Source organism: Elgaria multicarinata, chromosome 15 (genome assembly GCF_023053635.1).
Source record: "Elgaria multicarinata webbii isolate HBS135686 ecotype San Diego chromosome 15, rElgMul1.1.pri, whole genome shotgun sequence".
Taxonomy (NCBI): domain Eukaryota; kingdom Metazoa; phylum Chordata; class Lepidosauria; order Squamata; family Anguidae; genus Elgaria; species Elgaria multicarinata.
The window spans coordinates 30,781,022-30,801,296 of NC_086185.1; the positions used below are offsets into that span (position 1 = coordinate 30,781,022).

Consider the following 20,275-nt stretch of genomic DNA (forward strand, 5'->3'; position numbering starts at 1 on the left):
AGAGCGGGTGCACAATTGCACGATATCATATGATTGAGGCCGCACCACTGCGCACCCCAGCCTGGGGCTTTCTGAGCGTCTAGAGAGCCCCTCGGCGTGGCCTTCCCTTGTTGCACCTAGCTGGGCCGCTCTTGGACACCGTGTTCATCCTGGCCAGGTAAGCCTCGGTCTGGCCCAGCAAGGCCAATGCTCAGTTCTCCTGGGACACTGCCCCCCCCTTACCCGTACAGATGAAGCCGGGCAACCCTCCATAGATCAGTTCATCGTTGTCAGGCAACACAAAGGGGCACCTCGTCTGCACCTCCAGGCAGTATTGCTTGCATGGAATCCGGCGTTGGCACTGTAGTTGTGTCACATTGAAATACTCAGAGCACAGCCAAGCCTTGTAGACAGCCTACAGGAGAGGAACAAGAGGCCAGAAGAAGCAATGGTCATTAGCAAATACCCCAAAGGAATCGGAACCGTTCATTCTCTGTAGACGCAATCTCAGTTGTGCTCTGCCTTGCATACCTTGGAAATCGAAATAAATAAGAAATGAGTACATATGCAGCCAATGATCTTGACTCCAGTTTCATCGGCATCACTGCCGATGAGGTGCCAGGCTTTGAGATACGGTGAGGGCTTGAGTGCACAGTTCTGAACGAAGACAAGCTGGCCCTGACACTCTGCTCATCGCAGAAATTGTGCTTATTTAAATGTTTGCACAACTGGGGCCAGGAAACTTACAGGTTTCCTTCCCACATGGTTCTGCCTGCCAACAGCTTTTCCAGAGAGGCTTTGCCTTATGTCTCACCACCATCAGAGGTTCAGGTGGTGGGAACACAGAGGGCCTTTTCAGTTGTAGCGCCCAAGCTGTGGAATGGAAAAGCCAGCGGATCCTCTCCTTAAAGGCATCTGGATGCCAAGTGAAGCCACATCTGTTCCACGTGACCGTTGACCTGGCTGGCTTATTAACTATTAGGTCCTTGGCTTTTCCAAATTGGTTTTCCTTTTTCTGTTCTCTTGTTTGTGTTTCTGGTGCTTTAATGTTTTATCTTTGTTTTTAAATGGTCCTGTTCTTCTGGGAAATGAGAAAAAAGGTGGGATGCATACATACGGACATACATGCATACAGATGGGGAAGAACCAAGCACAGGGCAGCTCCTTGAAGTCTCCCCGTTCACCCTGCCCCCAGTAACCCCTGGCAGGCCTCCCTTTGCCCCTCCCCCCTGTGCCTTCCCAGTTGCAAGGGCTTATGCTTAATGGCTCAATAGAATCGCAAAATACACGGAGCATTTTTCCCGCAACCTCCCCCCCCTCTCAGAGAGGTCAGAATTGCCTTCATGCTCTTTCCTTATGAGCAGATCTTTTTACGCTCCCATCCATTTTAGTGTCTCCAGGGTGTGTGTGAATACTCTGAAGGGCGAAACGCAGAGGTAACATTAACCTTTCTACAATTTAATCCTAAAAGAGTTTATTTTGAATTAAGTCCCAATGCAGAAGACAGAAATTCAGCAGGTACAGTTTGCTCACTCCTGTATGGCAAAGATGGCCAGGCCAAAGGTCCTTCTCCTGTTCAACTTTCCTAAAGCCCTCAAGTCCTGCTGTCCTCTTTTGCATCTAAAGCAGAGTGCTGTGCTTAACAGGGGTGTTTAAAGCTGTGGGCAACAATGAAAAATCACAAACAGGCCTGGAGAAATGTGGTTTTATGCTTGCTTTCTAACCCACGGATCTCTTTTATTAAGGATAGTTGCAGGATCTCTTTCTCTTTTTTAATTCTGCACTGCTCACTGATGAATAGACCCCTAATCACTGCCTTTAAAATTTCCCAGATTATTGCCAGGGTATGAGCTCCAGTGCCATTAATTGCAAGAAATTCTGGGATTTCTTTTTTCATTTTGTCTAATGTTAGCTTGTTTTGAGCCAGCCAAGGGTCCAGTCTCCAAGCTGGAGGCTGTGAAGGCCTACTTCCCCAAGGTAGGGATGGTTGGACTAAAGCATGATCCGAGATGCCTCATGTCCCGGTCTCAGAGAAATGAACTAAGGATGTCCACCCCTCTGAGACCAGAAGATAGTCCAGTTTCGAAGAGACCCGATGATGAGGTGAAAAATATGAATAATCACGCTCATGTGGATGAACTGTCCACCATGTGTCATATAAAGAAAACTTTCTAAGAAACTTATAAAATGGGGTTTTAAAAGGGTGTGGTGTGAGTTAGTCTTTGGCCAGCCCTTGTATTTTTACTCTGTTTATGGGTTCTTCAGATAACATTGTGACTCTCCAGTTTCACTTCTATTTGACAAGGTGGTTTGTGGGTTTTTTTGCACAGGGAAGATGGGATTCTATGTCTGAAAGTAAAAGAAAATGCTGTTTCCACTTGTCTATTGGTGCTATTCCAGTATACCACAGTGCCATCTACAGCTTATGTAGTGAAAATGCACAAAAAGAAATGCTCCTTGGATAGTGCTTGGATCTCAATTTTGTGACAAATCTGAAAGTAGAAGTAGTGGATTGACAGCCTTGTGTAGAAAAGCCCCTAAACTCACAGGCAGTAAGAACTTTAGAAATTCCTCCAGAACTTCAACAGCTTTCAACCCACCATCAACCTGAGCCATTTCATACAGCACGTTCACTTTCTGGACATCACTGTGCAGCTTACACCAACCTGGGTCTGATGGGAGTTGAAGTCAAAAACATCTGGGGCTACCAGTTGGGGAAGGCTAGGCTACACAGTACACAGAGAAGCATCACCTTCTCTGGGAAACCAATCGACTGCTCTATGCTTTCATTTCCCACCCCGAACACATTGGGCCTGTTCAGAAGACACCTCAAACCCTGCTGATAAAGGCTTTTGGTTAAGCAGCAGGGTTTAAGGTGTCTTGTGCGACGTGTTTTGCTAAACCCTGCTCACTCACTAACCTCAGTCGGACCATCCACAGCAGGTTAGCGGATCTAACAGTGACTTAAAATGTTGTGTGCAACAGCACGGATTGTGGTTAGTGCTAATACCAGAGAACCACAGTTTCGCTAACCACACAGCCTGAAGTGTCATCTGAACAGGCTCATAGTCTACAGCCAAGCCCAGAATGTGTTCTGACCCACTGGATAGAAATTCACAGTATTAGGATTTATTCCAGGCATTTTTTAGACCACAGTACCCAGCCAATAAAGCAAATCAACAAGTACAACCCAAGAATATTCCACAGCAGGACAGACTCAGAAGAGGATGTGACAGAGCACCACTTGTTGCCTGCTGTGGCCTGCTTCAAACCACTCCAATGTACCATGTGGTCAGTGTGACAGAGCACATGCTTTGTGTAGCAGGTCCCGGGTTCAATCCCAGGCTTCTCCAGGTAGGGCGAGGAAAGAATCCCGCCTGACACCTGGAGAGCCATGGCTGCCAGTCAGTGTTGACAGTATTGGGCTGGAGGGACCAGTGGTCTGAGTCCAGTGTAAGGCAGCTTCCGACGTTCCTGTTGTTCATCAGTTGTCAACATCCTCTCCTTGGCCTTTGGTGGTAGGCGTATTCTTGTTTATGGGCATACCCTAAAACAGTAACTCATCACCAGCAGCAACAGACCACTTAACGGAGACGCAAACCAGCACAGTGACCCAGATGCCAACTCTGCACCCCATCATCCTGGCAACAAAACCACAGGACTAAATAGTGTCCGCACAATGCCGAGAGTTCATTTCAGGCCTGATCAACAAAGAGGAGTAGCTGCTGAGGGCCCAGTGGCTCAGAAGGGCCCATCTCTACTCTGAGCCTGCTGCTGCCGTTGCTGCTGGCCCTCCTCCTCCTCCTCCTCCTCCTCGCCCACCCAGCCAAAGGGGAGGCCTGAAGAGAGGACCAGGGCTCTTGGGAGGAAATGTCCATTTATTAGAATGTAAGCCTCTGCGGCAGGGTTTTGCTGTTTTATTGTTTTACTCTGTACAGCACCATGTACATTGATGGTGCTAAATAAATAAATAAATAAATAAAGTAACTCTGAAGGTGCCCCAGCAGCAGGAACTTCAAACAGAAAAGAACTCTCTGTATGTGGATTACGATGGGCAACCGAGAGAGAAAGAAGGGGGGAAATAACGCCACTGTATCCCATTTGAATAATCAAGTCGTTCCGGCTTGATACCGTGAAAAGATGTATTCTCAGATGCTCCATTAGAGGGCACAGACACCATGCCGGATCATGTGCAAATGGCATCTGTGGAACTTTTCCATCCTATGAGCCATGAGGTGGGGAGAGCAAAGGAAGAAATGCAGAAGCACAAACAGGGAAGGAGAAAAATCCCCCCTACACACAAACACACATTTAAGCAGGGCTAATTGCCAGACGAGCACCCTTTGCTTTGCTTATGGTTGCATTTTACCACTTGCAGCAGCCTCCAAATTGTCTCTCTGAGGAAAAGCGTGCCACCCCAAGAGAGCCTCTTCTGTAATTCACAGAGGGACCGTAGTGCAGACAGGGACTGACCTTGGGGTGCCCCCCCCCCCATGACCAGACAGGGAGCAGCAGCTGATGAGGACATCAGGTCAGCACATGCAAACTCCATTGTATTCCTTTACTCATGATGGTGCTATGATTTAAGTGAATTTAAAATGCAAAACTGCACCTGGTCAGATTATCATCATCATCATTATCATCATTTGGGGTTGCAGATGGCATCCATCTGAGAGTTCTTAAAGAAAGTTTTGGAGTTGTTTTATTAAAAAAAATGTTAGCAAACATGTGGACAGCTACTCTTGGGACAGGGTTAGAGACTAGATAAACCTCTGCGGCATGTCTACACGGTTTGCCCCAGGGTGGCTTCGCAGCAGCGGCACGTCATCCTCGTGATGCAGCCGCCATTGCTCAGCCATCTGGGGACAAACCCTGGAAACTCCGCTCCAGAAAAGTTGGGCGCTTACCCTGACTTTTTTGGCAGCAGAGCCCATGGCGTCCCCTGATTGGTCGCCATGGGCAGTCCTGCGCCTGTAAAAGTAAAAAAAAGTAAAAATAAAAATAAAAACCGGGGGAGGGGGAGGAGAGGAATGGGGTTGTTCCTTTCCCCTTTTTAATTTTTTTTTTTTTAAATTAAAAAGGAGGAAGATACAGATAATAAAAAAAGAAATGGAGAGAGGGAGGAACAGGCGGCCAGAGGAAGGAGAGGAGAGGTGGTTCGCCCTGAGTCCCTGCCCCCTGATCCTCCATCTGGCTGCCCATTCCTCCCTCCCATTTCTTTTATTTTTATTACCTGTATCTGCGCAGCTGCAGAGATACAGATAATTTTTGTGAACTGCCCAGAGAGCTTCAGCTCTCTGGTATAAAAATGTAATAAATAAATAAATAAATAAATAAATAATAAAAAGGGGGGAAGAATGGTCCCGCTCCTCTCCCCCAGTTTTTTTTTTTTAATTTTGAAAACTGGGAAAGTTCGCCCATGCATTCCTTCCCCTGCAGATGTTGGGAAGGGAGACAAGTGCAGCCGCAAGGTGCCTTGTGGGGCCAAAGCGGTGCAGTAAAGACGGGGGCCTAGGAGATGTTTAGAAGAGCTGCTAGGAATAATAATTATTATTATTATTATTATTTCTTATCCACCTCTCCATTTTTATCGAGGTGGGGAATAACAATAAACGATAAAATACATAATACTCAATTAAAACATAATATATATTGTTAAAAACATCCTAAAAAAATCCTAAAAACATTTTTAAAACAGCAGTTGTGTGACCCCTTTCTAAGCCTGGAATTAACTCCAACTTATAAAATGTGACCCCAATTTGCACCATCCACGTCCCTCTTTCTTTCTTCCTCCCCTAGTTGCCCCTGTTCCCTGCACTTGACTCCTCAACAGGAAAAAAAACGGGGGGGGGGGGGAGAAAGTGGTAGTATTGCTCGCGTAGCACCCCTTAGACTGGAATGTGAGCCACACAACGCAACAGAGACTAGGGCTGTGTGGAGGAGGTGCTGTTTGCCAGACCGTGAGTCTATGGAGGTGAGAAAATTGATCCTCTTTTACACAGCTATTGGCCTCCTTATAGGATACATCTGGCTCTGTAGGTCTATGGAAACTAAATTGATTGGATGCTTCTCCTAATGCCCCCCAACACTATGCAACTGTGACCACTCAATGGGTCTACTCATTCAAATAAATATGTTTACAGAGAAATAGAGGTTTCCTCCCTTGCTGAGCATCAGCCTTTTATCAACATAAGGGAATTTCCACTGACCGCCCCCCTCCCCCAGTATTACAGAGATTCTCACACCACTGCTTCTCCCCATGGATGCAGAGCATTCTGGGATATGCTGTAGCAGCGAGCAGCATGATTATACAGCCTTCCCAGGCCAAGTGTCTGCTGGCAAATAAGAGCCTTTTTCTTCTTTTTAAGGTCACATGTCTAATGTGAGCTGTCTTCAAGAATGCCTCTGCGGTTGTAGGGCCAAAGTAAGCAGACCATTTGCGGTCTTTGGGCTTCTCCACATGACCACAGTACCGCTGTGTCTATGTACTGTTCAAGCACGGGGTCTTTATTTGGTTTTTTTTTATCTCACTAAATTTTGCTTAATATCATTTGGTGGAGGGGTGGAGCATCCAGTAAAAATAGTTCATGTTGCGAGACAAAGCCACTGTGCGCGCCGTCGTCCCGTCCCCTCTCCCGCCCCTCACGGATCACTGGTCGCTTCACGGTCTCCCCCTGCAGGGGGAAGCAGAGCATGCTCCGTTCACCATTACTGGGGTTGACAGAGTCACGCAGGGCGGTTGGGCTGGATGATGCTTGCTGCAACATGTGCTGCAAATTGCCACTCCCCAGAGACATGCCACTCACTCACGTTACCCTGAGTAGCGCTGGAACACAACACCTAACCCATAGCCATGGCTGCACAGTTATGGTGCCGTCTTCTTTGCCTGCTGGAAGGTGGACCTGCTAGCGGGTCGTTGGAGCTCCTTATGAGGACCACCACACTGCCCAGCTATGCCATCTTTCTCCGGCTCTCCCATGAACTGTGCTGGGAGGAAGCTCCCACACTCCAGGGCAGGGCAGGTCCAAGTCCAGGTGCATTGAACATGCCTTCTACTGTGCCTTGGAGCCATTTGAAGGGAAGCCACACTCCTCCTACCAAACCACAGGCAGGCTTCCCCTTGAACACAGTGGAATTCCTTCTTCCCCAAATGAAAAATATTAAGACAATAGAGACAGTTTGATATCAGGGGCAGAAGGCAGGGACAGTCACTGGTATAAAACTGTTCCTACTGCCTCACTATTTTGCTTTTCAACGGTCTGAATAAACCCCACGGCCATTGCAGGCAGGCAGAGGGGCAGCGGGCAGACAACCAGCAATATCCGCATTCTCAGCCCATGGCGCTCTGCCATCCTGCTGGCAAACAGTAACAAATAACAACAAATTGTATTGCAGTCAATAGACCATTCCAGCAAAAGTTACACACAAAAGTAACAAATAAGGAGGCAGAAGAACGCCCGTGCAGCGGGGTGACACTCCCACCCCGTCAATGTCAGTGCCGCCATAATCTAAATCGCACCTTCGAACAGCACCGAATTTCAGCATCACACAATGACACGAGCTGGCGCTACTATGCCACAAACACAAACGTTACTGCATCTTCCCCGTTACAAGACAGTATGGGAGAAGCAGAGGGAAGTATGGGACAACCGTTTGTCTGAGTTATGACTAATATCTGCTTGCTTGATTCATGCATACCCAGAACTGTCAGCAACAGGGGTTCCAGGGCACTTCCTGCAGGCCTCCCTACAGAAAAGGAAACTCTTCCCTGGCAGGTCAAAAAAGGCACTCATCTAAGCTACCCCTTTCCTTCAAAAGCCCCCTCCATAGAATGCATACAGCTACACAGAATAAAAGACACTAAAACACAAACTCTACGTGAAGCCTTTCTCAACAGCAGATTGTCATGCAATGTTCTGTGATGCCGTATTACCATTCTTAACCCTTTACACATTTAAATGCACACTTAAATAAAGTAAAGGATCCAATTAATCCATATTGATACTTAGGAGAAGAGTAAACACCTGGCTGATTATGGCAGTGCCCAACAACCCCATGAGAAAAGAATGCAGAAAGTAAAGAATATTGTTTTGGCACCAACTTTTCTGCTTTACCTTTTAGTATTAATGGATCCCTTTTGAACTCATTCAACCCAGAAGCAAAGATAAGAGCAAATTCAACTGGCATGGACCACATTTGGGAACGAGGCAGGGGAGAACGACTGTCAAAATGGATTTTGAGTGACATGTTTTTCACCAAGTGAATGAAGTTTAGTTTGAATGGACGTAGACGTTCTTTAGATTAGCAGACAAGAACACCAATACAGCCCGCCTGGATCTAGAGTTGCACCCTTTGCTCTGGAACTTTACAAAAGTTTATTACACACCAGAATTCAGTAGGGATCCCTTCGCCAATCCCTGTAATTCTAGGCCAGAGAAAGCATCCGCTGTTCAATTTCTACCTCACAGGCCACCAGCAGTGTAACTGGGCTGCTGGGGAAGAAAAGTGGCAGCTCTAACCAGACGTGGGTGGTTCTAGAGATTGTAGAGAACATCAAGAACTCGGCACTGATGAAGTGCTTCAGGGTACCTGAAAATGGGGTTGTTGCGAGACTGACAGACCCCCTGCCCCCATCCAGACCCAGTCGGGCCTGCTTGGCATGAACACAGACCTGCACCTGAGTGATTCTGAGGGCCCGCAAGCACTCGGGCACGGGTCCAACCTGGGGAAGCCCACTTTCCGGAGGCTCCAGAAAGTGCAGCACTTCCCTGGGCAGCCACGCTTAGCGTGACTGGGAAGTGCACTTTCCCACCCACCTCCTTGCTCCAACTGGGACCTCTGAGGCCCTCTCAATGCAAGGCTACCTGCAGAGGCTCAGGGGGGGGGGAGCACTTGCGGAGTGGACATAGGAGGTGTCCGTAAAATCCCCGCTGAAAAGGAGGTGCCCAACCCCTCGGGCGGCTATTTCAGAAACACACCAAATTGGATTAAACCCTCTAATGCAGACTGCCAGCTTTCCTCCTTTCCACTGAAAGCAGTTTCACAAGTGCGTGGAAGTAACTGAGCAGCTCTCTGCTCTTTCTAAACAACAACTGGCAATAAACATGTGTATTAAACTAACTAATTAACACTGAATCAATTACACGATAATCTTATCTGGATAAATAAGGGAATACCTGGCTGTCTTGTATTTGCTTCCCCCAAGCAATTCCACGAACTGCCACGGGAGATCCAAACATTCTTATTACTTGGGTATAAAGTGTAATAGAGCATTTACACACAATGCAGCATCTTGTTTTAATGGAGAGGAAGTGGTGCAGATAAGGGAAGGAAGCATGAGGAAGGAGCGAAAGACGGCAGAGGCAGTGGGATATTGCCAGAAAGAGGAGCAAAGAGGCAGAAGGGCCAGGCAGGCAGAGAGAGGGGAGGGGAGGGGAGACGAAAGCGAGGAGGGGAAGGGCCGGAGCAGGCCACGGGCTGGGAAGGAGAGGGTGAGGGCTGGGTGGGTGAAGAAGTGAGGTGGAGGAAAAGAGACGCAGGGGATGGTGACAGCCCTCTCAGGTGGCACGAGGACAGGGTTATGGACTGTTGGCTGCCGTGCAGGAGATGACTGGCAGCTCTGGAGGCTGTGGGGCAAAGAAGGAAGCCTACAAGGCTGGACTTCAAACATCCGAATGGAGCTGAAGAGCCACTTGCTGGCTGCAAGTCACTAGCTGTCTACTTGAAGGAGGAATCCACAAATACACAAATCTCTCCCATGCTCCAAATGTAGAAACATTGCTTCCTGCTTCTTTGTGGCCCCATGCAGGGCCCTTTCCAACATGAAGATGTCCACCCCCTCCACCACGTGCACATTTCTGCAGCTCTTGAATACACAGCATCTCTGCTCATGGCACATAGCGCCTCCACTCATCTCTGCAATCCTAGTAATCCTGAGAAAATTAATTCACAGGGTGCTCTTGAAAGATTCCCAGATCCTCACTCAAGATGCTACCTCCTCTGTCTGGGGGCCATGCTGAGTTCTTGAGGCACAATGTAGACACCCCCTTTCTGGTTCACCCCTCCCTGCCTTTCCTACAGAGGGCATGTCCAGAGATGACCATATCCCTCTGGTTCTCACCATAGATAGAATCATAGCATCATAGAATAGTAGAGTTGGAAGGGGCCTATAAGGCCATCGAGTCCAATGCTCAATGCAGGAATCCACCCTAAAGCATCCCTGACAGATGGCTGTCCAGCTGCCTCTTGAAGGCCTCTAGTGTGGGAGAGCCCACAACCTCCCTAGGGAACTGGTTCCATTGTCACACTGCTCTAACAGTCATTCCACCAGGTTTACCTGACACCCACTATATGATGTTTACCTCTACTACCAAGCACCCCAACTCCCCAATGATAGCTTAGGGGCTTGTAGCATGAGAACAGAAACACTCGGACAGGGTGATTCTCTCCAGGTGCCTCCCTGGCCATTTAGCTTCTTTGATTGGTTGTAATGATCTACTGCAGGGGTGGGAAACTACAATGGACTACAATTCCCATAATCTCTGAATATGCACCATGCTGGTGTTATACGAATTTCCACTGTTTACCTGTATTGTAGGTTGCCAAGCAACGCCTAACAGGAAATCAAAGCTACTAACCAAAGATGCCACCTAGAAAGGAATTGTAGGGCCATCCCTGTCCGGAGAAAGCGATGGCCCTGCCTTGGAAGCTAAGCAATCCCCTGACTTCTGAGAACGTAGTCACCTCAATCGACAGGAAGGACCACTTGCCTCCAGAAAAGGTCTCCTTGGGAGAAAGTGACTCCTCGGGAGTAAGGCTCTGGAAGGGGAGCTCTGATGACAGCCGTTGAGCTCTGGGTAGAGTCCAGCAGGCTTTGGGCTTGAAAGTCTTTGCTAGAAACCTAGCGAGAACTGGAACAACATTGTCCATTCAGCCCCTGCGCCATGTGCCTTTGCCTGCTGACCTGTGCCCTGTGATTGATGCTCTGCTTCCTGACCTTTTGGTCTGCCTAGTGACCCGGCTTCTGGACTGTGTAACGTATCCAATTGATTTATCGTGTTTGACCTCTTGCCTGTTATCGTGATCACTCCTGTTGTTGCCTGATCCTCTTGTCTGACTGTGTGCCTGTGCTCTGACCTCTGCCTGGATTTAATCCACTTCTGCTGTAGCCTGGATCCCACTGGCTAATCCCCTGTAGGCTTGGCTGTTTGCAGAGTCCACTGCATTTAGAGCTTGCTACAGCCAAAGCAGGAAAAACTCCAAAATCTGAATCTTTGCTGAAAACAAGTTGCGATGCAGGACTGCAAAGCGATGAGATATACTACCCTCTGCAACTACGAGCCCTTCTACATGAAGCATTCATTGTCCACTCATGCATGTGCTTTACACAATGTCATCCTCCTCCGGGTCCTCTCCTGCGCTTTACAACAGGAGACATTTTGTGAATCATGGCATGAACCACAGTACCCCCTAGTAGCTCTGTAATGGAACATATAGAAAGGCAGAGAAAGAAAACCTGGGCCGGAGGGGGGGGGAACCACGTGTAAAGGAGCCAATCTTAATCCTGCGAAGAATCGAGAAACACTGAAGCCTTGGTAAAGTGGCGGGTTAAAAGCCTCATGAAGAAAAGCCCTATGTATGGAAGAGGTTAATTTCCTAAGTGAATTGTCTAAAGAAACCAGTGAAATTGAGTAATGGCGAGATATTGACATGCTTAGTTCCCAAAGCCAGGAGCAAGCCAACCTAGCCTGGGGCTTCTCAGTAGCAAAGCTAATTTGGAATCTCCCCTGAATGCTGAGAACATCCCTTCCACCACCACCTCCTCCTCCCACTCCACTCATCAAGCAACTGCACAGGCTCCAGCAGCTGCAGGAGAAGAAGAGGTCAGGAGGAATCCAACATCCCCGTTGTTTCCATGACAACTAGCAAGTAGCAAGAGACACTCAGGGCAGCAACTCTTTGAATCTCCTCCTTACAAAGGCTGCAATGAAATATTGGGGGGTTGCCCCACCCTTTCAGACAGCGGAAGGCGAATCCCTGCATTTGGTGAAGAACATGAGACGGAGTGCTGTGTGCTGATGTCCCCACTCCACTGGGTGGCATCGGATTCCTTAGGTGGGCATTCCATTCTCTCAGGACTCCGTCAGTGTGCACTGCTGCAGCAAGAACTGGCATGCTTACCAGCTGTGCTGTGAAAAATGTATTCTGAACCTATAGGGGCAGGTATCCATGCCTGAAAAATAAGGCAGACACCCCCACCCCCACCCAGGTGGTACAGAATGGCTGGGAGCTAAAGGAGCACTTTGCATACAAGCTTACAAATACTTTCTTAACACATTCCTTATCCTTTGAGATGTTGTGACCTTGTGCCAGATCCGTAGGCTGAGCAAAATTAGAGATGGTTCCATCCATTTCAATGCAGCTGCCCCAGATGACACCGTTTGGGAGTCTGGCTTTGAATTCTACTTTCCAAGAATGGTTGACAGCCTGGCATTTTGCTTCGTAAGTACAGTGGAAACAACTTTAATGGTTGCTACATCCGTTTCTAACATCATTTGCATTACTCATCTTTTTCCATGGAATAAATCATAGATAGCTTCTAATTAAGTATTCCAAGGAGCAAAATTTCCTCTTTCTGTGGGTGACTGTGGTGGTGCTGTGTGTGTCAGGATGAAGCTTGTTCTGTGGAAAGAAGGGTCCTGGCCTGGTGGCCCCCAACTGGTGAGCTCTGTGGCAGCAGCTGCACCCCTGGCAAATCATTTCTAGTTAATCGAACACAAGAAGAAAGCCTTTCCAAATCCAAGATGATTAACACATCTTGCTCTCTCAAGTGTCTCATAAATATTTGTAGCATACATATTTGTAGGTTTTGGGGTTGTTGTTTTTTAGATTAATATATGCGATATCGTTCCTGGGTTTCAGATAAACACTCATTTTCCTCTGTTGCAATCTGATGCTGGTGGGCTGCATTCATGCGCAATACAAGCACATGAATCTGTGGCATGAAAGTCAAGGGAAGTAGTACCTGGCCTGCACATGCTCTGAAGTTGAGATGCTAGAGCCAGTTCTTAGTGGGAGATACTTGACTGACAGTCAAGGATTGAGAATTAACCCGGAATACTTCCTTAGGAAACATGTATCACTGCCATGGAACAGTTGAATATCTGGCAACACTTTCCCCCTTTTCCTTCATCAGAAACACGGAGTCCTGTCTGCCTCAGAGCACGAAAGGGACTATTTTAATTTGCCCTCCCTGCAATATACTCTGCTGAAGCTTTGCAGTGTGTGTGTGTGTGCGCGCATGCATGTGCATTTCTTGTTCCTTCCACAAGCTCTCCAGTTTCTTCAGCACAGTATCTAAAGCATGATCAGATATGGTGGAACACCCAAGAGTTGCAAGAAATAGCAAGCAGCCAAATGTGCTTGCTCTTCACTTTCCCAGTGGGTAGCAAAGCAGAGAGGGAACACGTGTGCTGCACCATTTAGGTTTCCAGTATGACCCCCACCCCCACCCCCACCCTCACCCGCAGCTAGAGCAGCGGAACATAAACCAGCAACCTTTGAAGCCAGGACTTGCTTGTTTGATTCAACATTAGCACTTGTCATTTGAAGTTCTTTGAGGCAGGGTCTGCAAGTGTCTCTTCAATGATGGATTTTTATACATGCACACCCTCTCTGCTCCTACGCATCTCCTGGGTGTTGCTTTAAACATTGCGCAAGGGAGCATCTTTCGTATCACCACAGAAAGAGCAGAAAAAGTCCGCAAGCTGACAGAAGCCCTCTTCTTCTGGGCCATGGTCTCATCATAGTTCCTACGACCAGTTCAGCCCATCTGATGTGCACCACTAGCAGCTGCTTCAAGGGCATCCATCTCTGTGGGTTGGCATGTGCTTCTCTGACACCTGCCTGCTACATGCTCCAGCAGCCACCTGGCAGCTTGGGTAGGAGCTGGGCTGCTTCCAGCAAAGATGGATGGATGCTCTTTTCCCAATGTGTTTCATTCACCTGTTAAGCAATTCAGAATTGAACATGGCTAAGACTCAGCACCTCCATCAGGTCCTGCAAGAAACAGGGAGTGCCCGCCATCAACCTCTTAGGTAGGTAGGTAGGTAGGCAGGCAGGCAGGCAGTAAGGCTCACCTGGACTGGCTGAGCCAGGTACAATTGACAGCAACCTGCTAGCCCATTGTCCTCACTTGCTGCTGCCACACTCAAGAGTTCTAGCTTGGGTCCTAACTACTTTAAAGAAGCTTCAGCTTGCCTTTATCCAGGCATTCTCTCATTTCAGCTTCTTTCCACATGCCAGTCCCCTTTTCTTTACTGGTCCAGGGATGGGAAGTACTGGATAGACAAATAGGCATTGAGGGACAGGGCACTGGAGGCTTGTGGTGTTTCTTTTATGAAGGTTTATTTACACTCTCTTCAGGCCTACAACCACCCAGCTCCAAGCAAGCCCTGCTTCCCCTCAGCTGCCCAGTTTGTTTCAAATTCAGCCCTCCTCCAGATTCATTTCCTCCTGCCCCCTCAGGCCTTGTAAGACAAAAGGTTGCCCATTTGAGAATTACTCTGTGTGTGTGTGTGTGTGTGAGAGAGAGAGAGAGAGAGAGAGAGACAGACAGACAGAGAGAGGAAAGAATCTTCAATCTCTTTTACTCAGACACTGAGTTATAAAGGGTCCTGAGCCCAAACACCATTCATTCAGCTAATAATGTTCCTTACTAAACGTTGCTTCAAACAAAGCTATCCAAAGCACTGAACTCAGGCTAATGATAAGTCGCATGCAACAAGAATGTTTAGAGGAAGTGCAAGTATGAGAAAATGAAATATTGGCTTTGATGGTGTAGTGGCTAGAGTGTCAGACTGGGAGTCAGGAGATCCGGGTTCTAGTCCCCACTTGGCCATGGAAACCCACTGGGTGACTTTGGGCCAGTCACAGACTCTCAGCCCAAACCACCTCACAGGGTTGTTGTTGTGAGGATAAAGTGGAGAGGAGGATTATGTACACCACCTTGGGTTCCTTGCAGGAAAAAAGGCGGGATATAAATGTAATAATAATAATGAGACTGGAAGTCTAGGAGTGAGTCTTCGGAGACCCAGGCCTGTTCTACACCAAGCAGGATATAACACTTTATAACACTTTGAAAACGTTTTGAAAACTGTATATGGAGTCTGTCAGTGGGCCCCAACGGTTGTCAATACTGTTATAAACCATTTTAAAGCAGTAGTGTGGATCCTGCCCCAAATGGAGGGAGTTTTGAGAGAAAAATCAAAATGGAGTTTGTGTTGTACTTAGAAGAAATTTAATATGGATGTATTGCATTGTAAGAGAAATTCAAAATGGAGTTCTGTGCTGAACTATGTATGCGGAATCATAATGGAACTCTGTGTAGAACAGTGTATACTTGAGAGAAAGAAAGAAAGAAAGAAAGAAAGAGTCAGTCAGTCACGATCAGTAACTTGTTATCAAGAAGTAACAGAACACAGGCTTCTAATCCTGAAGGCTGAGTTCATGACATGCACATTTTGACATATACATTGAGATTGTTTTTCAACTAATAGATGACTTTGCTAATTTTGTAATATGGTAATAAGTCCCTGTTTTACTGGTTCGAGATATCAATAAAAGCTAAAGGTTTTGTAATGACCACCACCTCACTTTCCCAAGGGGTGATCTTGATAGGCTGGAGTGCTGGGCTGAAAACAACAAAATGAAATTCAATAGGGATAAATGCCAAGTTGTCCACCTTGGAAAAATAAACCAAATGCACAGTTACAAGATGGGGGATACTTGGCTCAGCAATACTACAAGTGAGAAGGATCTTGGAATTGTTGTAGATCACAAGCTGAATATGAGCCAACAGTGTGATGTGGCTGCAAAAAAAGCAAATGCTATTTGGGGCTGCATTAATAGAAGTATAGCTTCCAAATTGCAAGGTACTGGTTCCCTTCTATTTGGCCCTGGTTAGGCCTCATCTTGAGTATTGCATCCAATTCTGGGCTCCTCACTTCAAGAAGGATGCAGATAAGCTGGAGGGTATTCAGAGGAGGACAACGAGAATTAGGGGACTGGAAACAAAGCTCTATGAGGAGAGACTGAAAGAACTGGGTGTGTTTAGCCTGGAGAAGAGAAGACTGAGGGGAGACATGAAAGCACTCTTCAAATACTTAAAAGGTTGTCACACAGAGGAAGGCTAGGATCTCTTCTTGAACATCCCACAGTGCAGGACACAGAATAATGGGCTCAAGTTACAGGAAGCCAGATTCTAGCTGGACATCAGGAAAAAACCTCCTGACTGTTCGAGCAGTATGACAATGGAACCAATGACCTAGGGAGGTAGTAGGCTTTCCAACACTAGAGGCCTTCAGGATGCAGCTGGGCAGACGTCTGTCAGGCATGCTTTAAGGTGGAGTCCTGCATTGAGCTGGGGAGTTGGACTTGATAGCCTCATAGGCCCCTTCCAACTCTACCATTCTATGATTCTGTTATGGTCCCTACATACGTGGGAATAAAACAGACCCTGTGTGAATTGGGGAGTTTTGTATTCATTCCTCCACAAGGGGGAACTAAAATTATGAATGGTTTGGAGCAACTCCCTTTTGAGGGAAGGTTACTACAACATCTGGGACTCCTTAGTTTAGAAAAAAAAGTGAATAAGAAGAGACGTGATTAATATGGAATAAGTGGATAAGGAGACATTTTTCTTCCTTTCTCATAATACTAGATCCCAAAGGGGCATCCCCTGAAGCTGATTGGTGGGAGATTCAGGACAGATAAATTTATTTATTGCATTTTTATACCACCCAATAGCTGGAGCTCTCAGAAGGAAAGGAAGAGGCAGCTGGACAACCACCTGTCAGGGATGCTTTAGGGTGGATTCCTGCATTGAGCAGGAGGTTGGACTCAATGGCCTTGTAGGCCCCTTCCAACTCTGCTATTCTATGATTCTTCACATAGCACAGAGTTAAATTATGGAATTCACTGCCACAGGATGTAGCGAAAGCCACCAATTTGGGTGTTTTAGACAAATTTATGGAGAACAAGGCTGTCAATAACTACTAGTTCTGGTGACAACATGCGATCTTCAGTATCAGAGACAGTATGTCTCTCAGTACCAGGTGCTGTGGAACATGGATGGATGGGAGGGTGGATGGATGGATGGGAGGGTGGATGGATGGATGGATGGGAGGATGGATAGATGGGAGGATGGAACATGGATGGATGGGAGGGTGCTGCTCCGCTCATGTCCTGCTTGTGGGTTTCCAGCCACTGTGTGAACAGAATACTGGTTTAGATGGACTCTTGGTCTGATCCAGCCTCAGGGCTTTTCTTATGTTCTTGAGAGGCATCATGGAGAGAGAGAGAGAGAGAGAGAGAGAGAGAGAGAGAGAGAGAGAAACAAATAAGAACAAGAGTGGGGGAAAGAGATGTGCAAACACAGAACAGCTGTCTTAAGGATGTCATATTGGATATTTTAAGACATTGTTGTCCTTATCACAATATTGACAGCTTTAAATAAGTTGTTCTATTCCTTCTTGGAAACATGGATGATCATTCTTGCAATGATGTCTGCTGATAGTCTTTGGCAGGGGAGGAGAAATGGGTATCCCACATCAGGGACTAGGTTTTCAATGGAGCCTGGACTACTCACTTTACTACTCACAACAGCCACTTTATACATCAACATAATACAACATTTGCATGGCTTGAGTACTGAAGTGCAGGAATATTCTTTTGACTATTCTTTCCATCTAATTGGTATTTATTCATTACAGTTCTACACCGCCCCATAGCCGAAGCTTTCTGAGAGGTTTGCAAAGATTAAAAACAATATGCAAATTAAAAAACATAAAAACCACACAACAAACAGTACACGCAGAGACAACATATATCTGAAAACAATTTTGAGCCATCAGCCAAACCATAAAACAAATCCGTGATTGATCAAAACTCATCACATGCTGCCAAATGACTGGGAAAACAGAAAAGTCTTGATTGGGTGCTGAAAAGATAGTAATGTCGGCACCAGGGAGATTGTTCCATAATTGGAGGCCACCACAGAGAAGGCCCTCTCTCTTGTTGTAGTCCTCCGAGCTTCCCTTGGAGTAGGCACCCGGAGGGTGACCTTAGATTTCGAACGTCGTGTTATTGGTAGGTTCATGTTGGGAGAGGTGTTCCATCAGGTATTGTGGCCCCAAGCCGTGTAAGGCTTTATAGGTTAAAACCAGCACCTTGAATTGGGCTCGAAAACATACAGACAGACAGTGCAAGCGGGCCAGAGTGGGTCTTATATGCTTGAACCTTCTAGTTCAGGTTATCAATCTGGCTGCTGCATTTTGCACAAGCTGCAGCTTCTGAACCGTCTTCAAAGGCAGCCCCACATAGAGCACATTGCAGTAATCTAACATGGAGGTTACCAGAGCATAGGCAACTGAAGCTAGGTTATCCCTGTCCAGATAGGGGTGTAGCTGGGCCACCAACTGAAGCTGGTAGAAGGCACTCCGTGCCACCGAGGCCACCTGAGCCTCAAGGGACAGAGATGGTTCTAGGAGAACCCCCAAGCTACGAACCTGCTCCTTCAGGGGGAGTGCAACCCCATCCAGAATAGGTTGAACACCCTCCATCCAGTCAGAAGAACCACCCACTAGCAGCATTTCAGCCTTTTCTGGATTGAGCTTCAGTTTATTAGTCCTCATCCAGTCCATTGTCACAGCCAGGCACCAGTTCAGCACCAGTTCAGCACGACAATGGAATCAGTTCCCTAGGGAGGTTGTGGGCTCTCCCACACTAGAGGCCTTCAAGAGGCAGCTGGACAAGCATCTGTCAGGGCTGCTTTAGGGTGGATTCCTGCATTGAGCAGGGGGTTGGACTCGATGGCCTTGTAGGCCTCTTCCAACTCTGCTATTCTATGATTCTATGATCCACAGCCTCACCTGTTGAAGATGAGAAGTAGAGCTGCATGTCAATAGCATACTGATGACAATGCGGATGACGGCACTCAATTGTTGCATGGGGGAGAAGATTGACCCCTGTGGAAGCCCATACTGGAGAATCCACGGAGCCGAGCAATGTTGCCCCAGTATCACCTTCTGGAGCCAACCAGCCAGGTAGGAGCAGAACCACTGTAATGCAGTACCTCCCACTCCCAACTCAGAAAGTCTTCCCAGAAGGATATCATGGTCGATGGTATCGAAAATCGCTGAGAGATCAAGGAGAATCAACAGAGTCACACTCCCCCTGATTTTCTCCCGACATAGGTCATTATACAGGGAGACCAAGGCTGTTTCCGTTCCAAAACCAGGCCTGAAAACCAACTGAAATGGATCTAGATAATTGGTCTCATCCAAGGGTATCTGGAGCTGGCCTGCAACCACCGCTCACTGGCTTATATCTATTAGGATTTTCCAGGTCCAGGGAGGATTTCTTCAGGAGTGGTCTCACTGCCATCTCTTTCAGGCGGCTTGGGATCAACTCCCTCTCAAAGAGAGGCACAGATCACTTTCCTGGCCCAAACAGCTGTTCCCTCCCTGCTAATTTTTATCAGTCATATTTTCCCCGAACTACACGTTTTTGCGTGGTTGCATCTTTTGTGTATATTTAAAAACAGACAAAAGTAGCCATACTGGTCCATGAGAAAAATAACGAAAATCCACATTTGGGCAATACCTTTATTAGGGCCACCCAAAATACCACGAGATTGTGCAAGCTTTCAAGTTCTCTAGAATGCCTCATTGAGCTAAGCGGTAGAAATAGCAGGGCTTGGGGAAAGAAACAGTCTCCAAATTTGACCAGGTGTCATGGCCATGAGGTCAGCACCTTAGTTAGACCCAGTCTCGACAAGGAGATTTGTAGTCTGAATGAATGAGTCCAAGGCTCTCCAACATGGTGCCCATGAGGCCCTCCAATGGCACCCACAAAGGGGACCCCAGCGTGGTCCCCACAGGCACTCCCCCTTTCAAATATACATTCATGGATTTGTCTACACCCACAGCAATGAATACATATGAAATGCTTATATATATATTTTAAGTACAACTTCCTCACACTTATACCCAGCCTTGCTCTTTCTCTCTGCCCGACCCCTTTCCTTGCTCTTTCTCTCCACTGACTGTCCCCGGCCTTCTTCTTCTTCTTCTTCTTCTCCTCTCTCTCTCTCTCTCTCTCTCTTCCTAGCCCCTAGCCCTGCACTTCCTCTCTTATGTATCCCTTTATCATGCTGCTTCTCTAGACTCCCAGCCTCTAGACTCACTGTTCTCCCCCATCTCTTTACCTCGCTGTTTCTCCCCTTCTTAGCTTCTAG

The 20,275-nt window shown here is 47.2% G+C and overlaps 1 protein-coding gene across 1 annotated transcript in view; it reads right to left on the reverse strand.

Annotated features, from left to right (window-relative positions):
• Nucleotides 1–20,275, reverse strand: part of NALF2 (NALCN channel auxiliary factor 2) — a 36,627-nt gene that overhangs the window by 4,348 nt on the left and 12,004 nt on the right. The window contains exon 4 of the mRNA XM_063142093.1: nucleotides 223–394. Within this exon, the coding sequence (XP_062998163.1) occupies nucleotides 223–394 (172 nt within the window). The remainder of the gene's footprint in view (nucleotides 1–222; nucleotides 395–20,275) is intronic.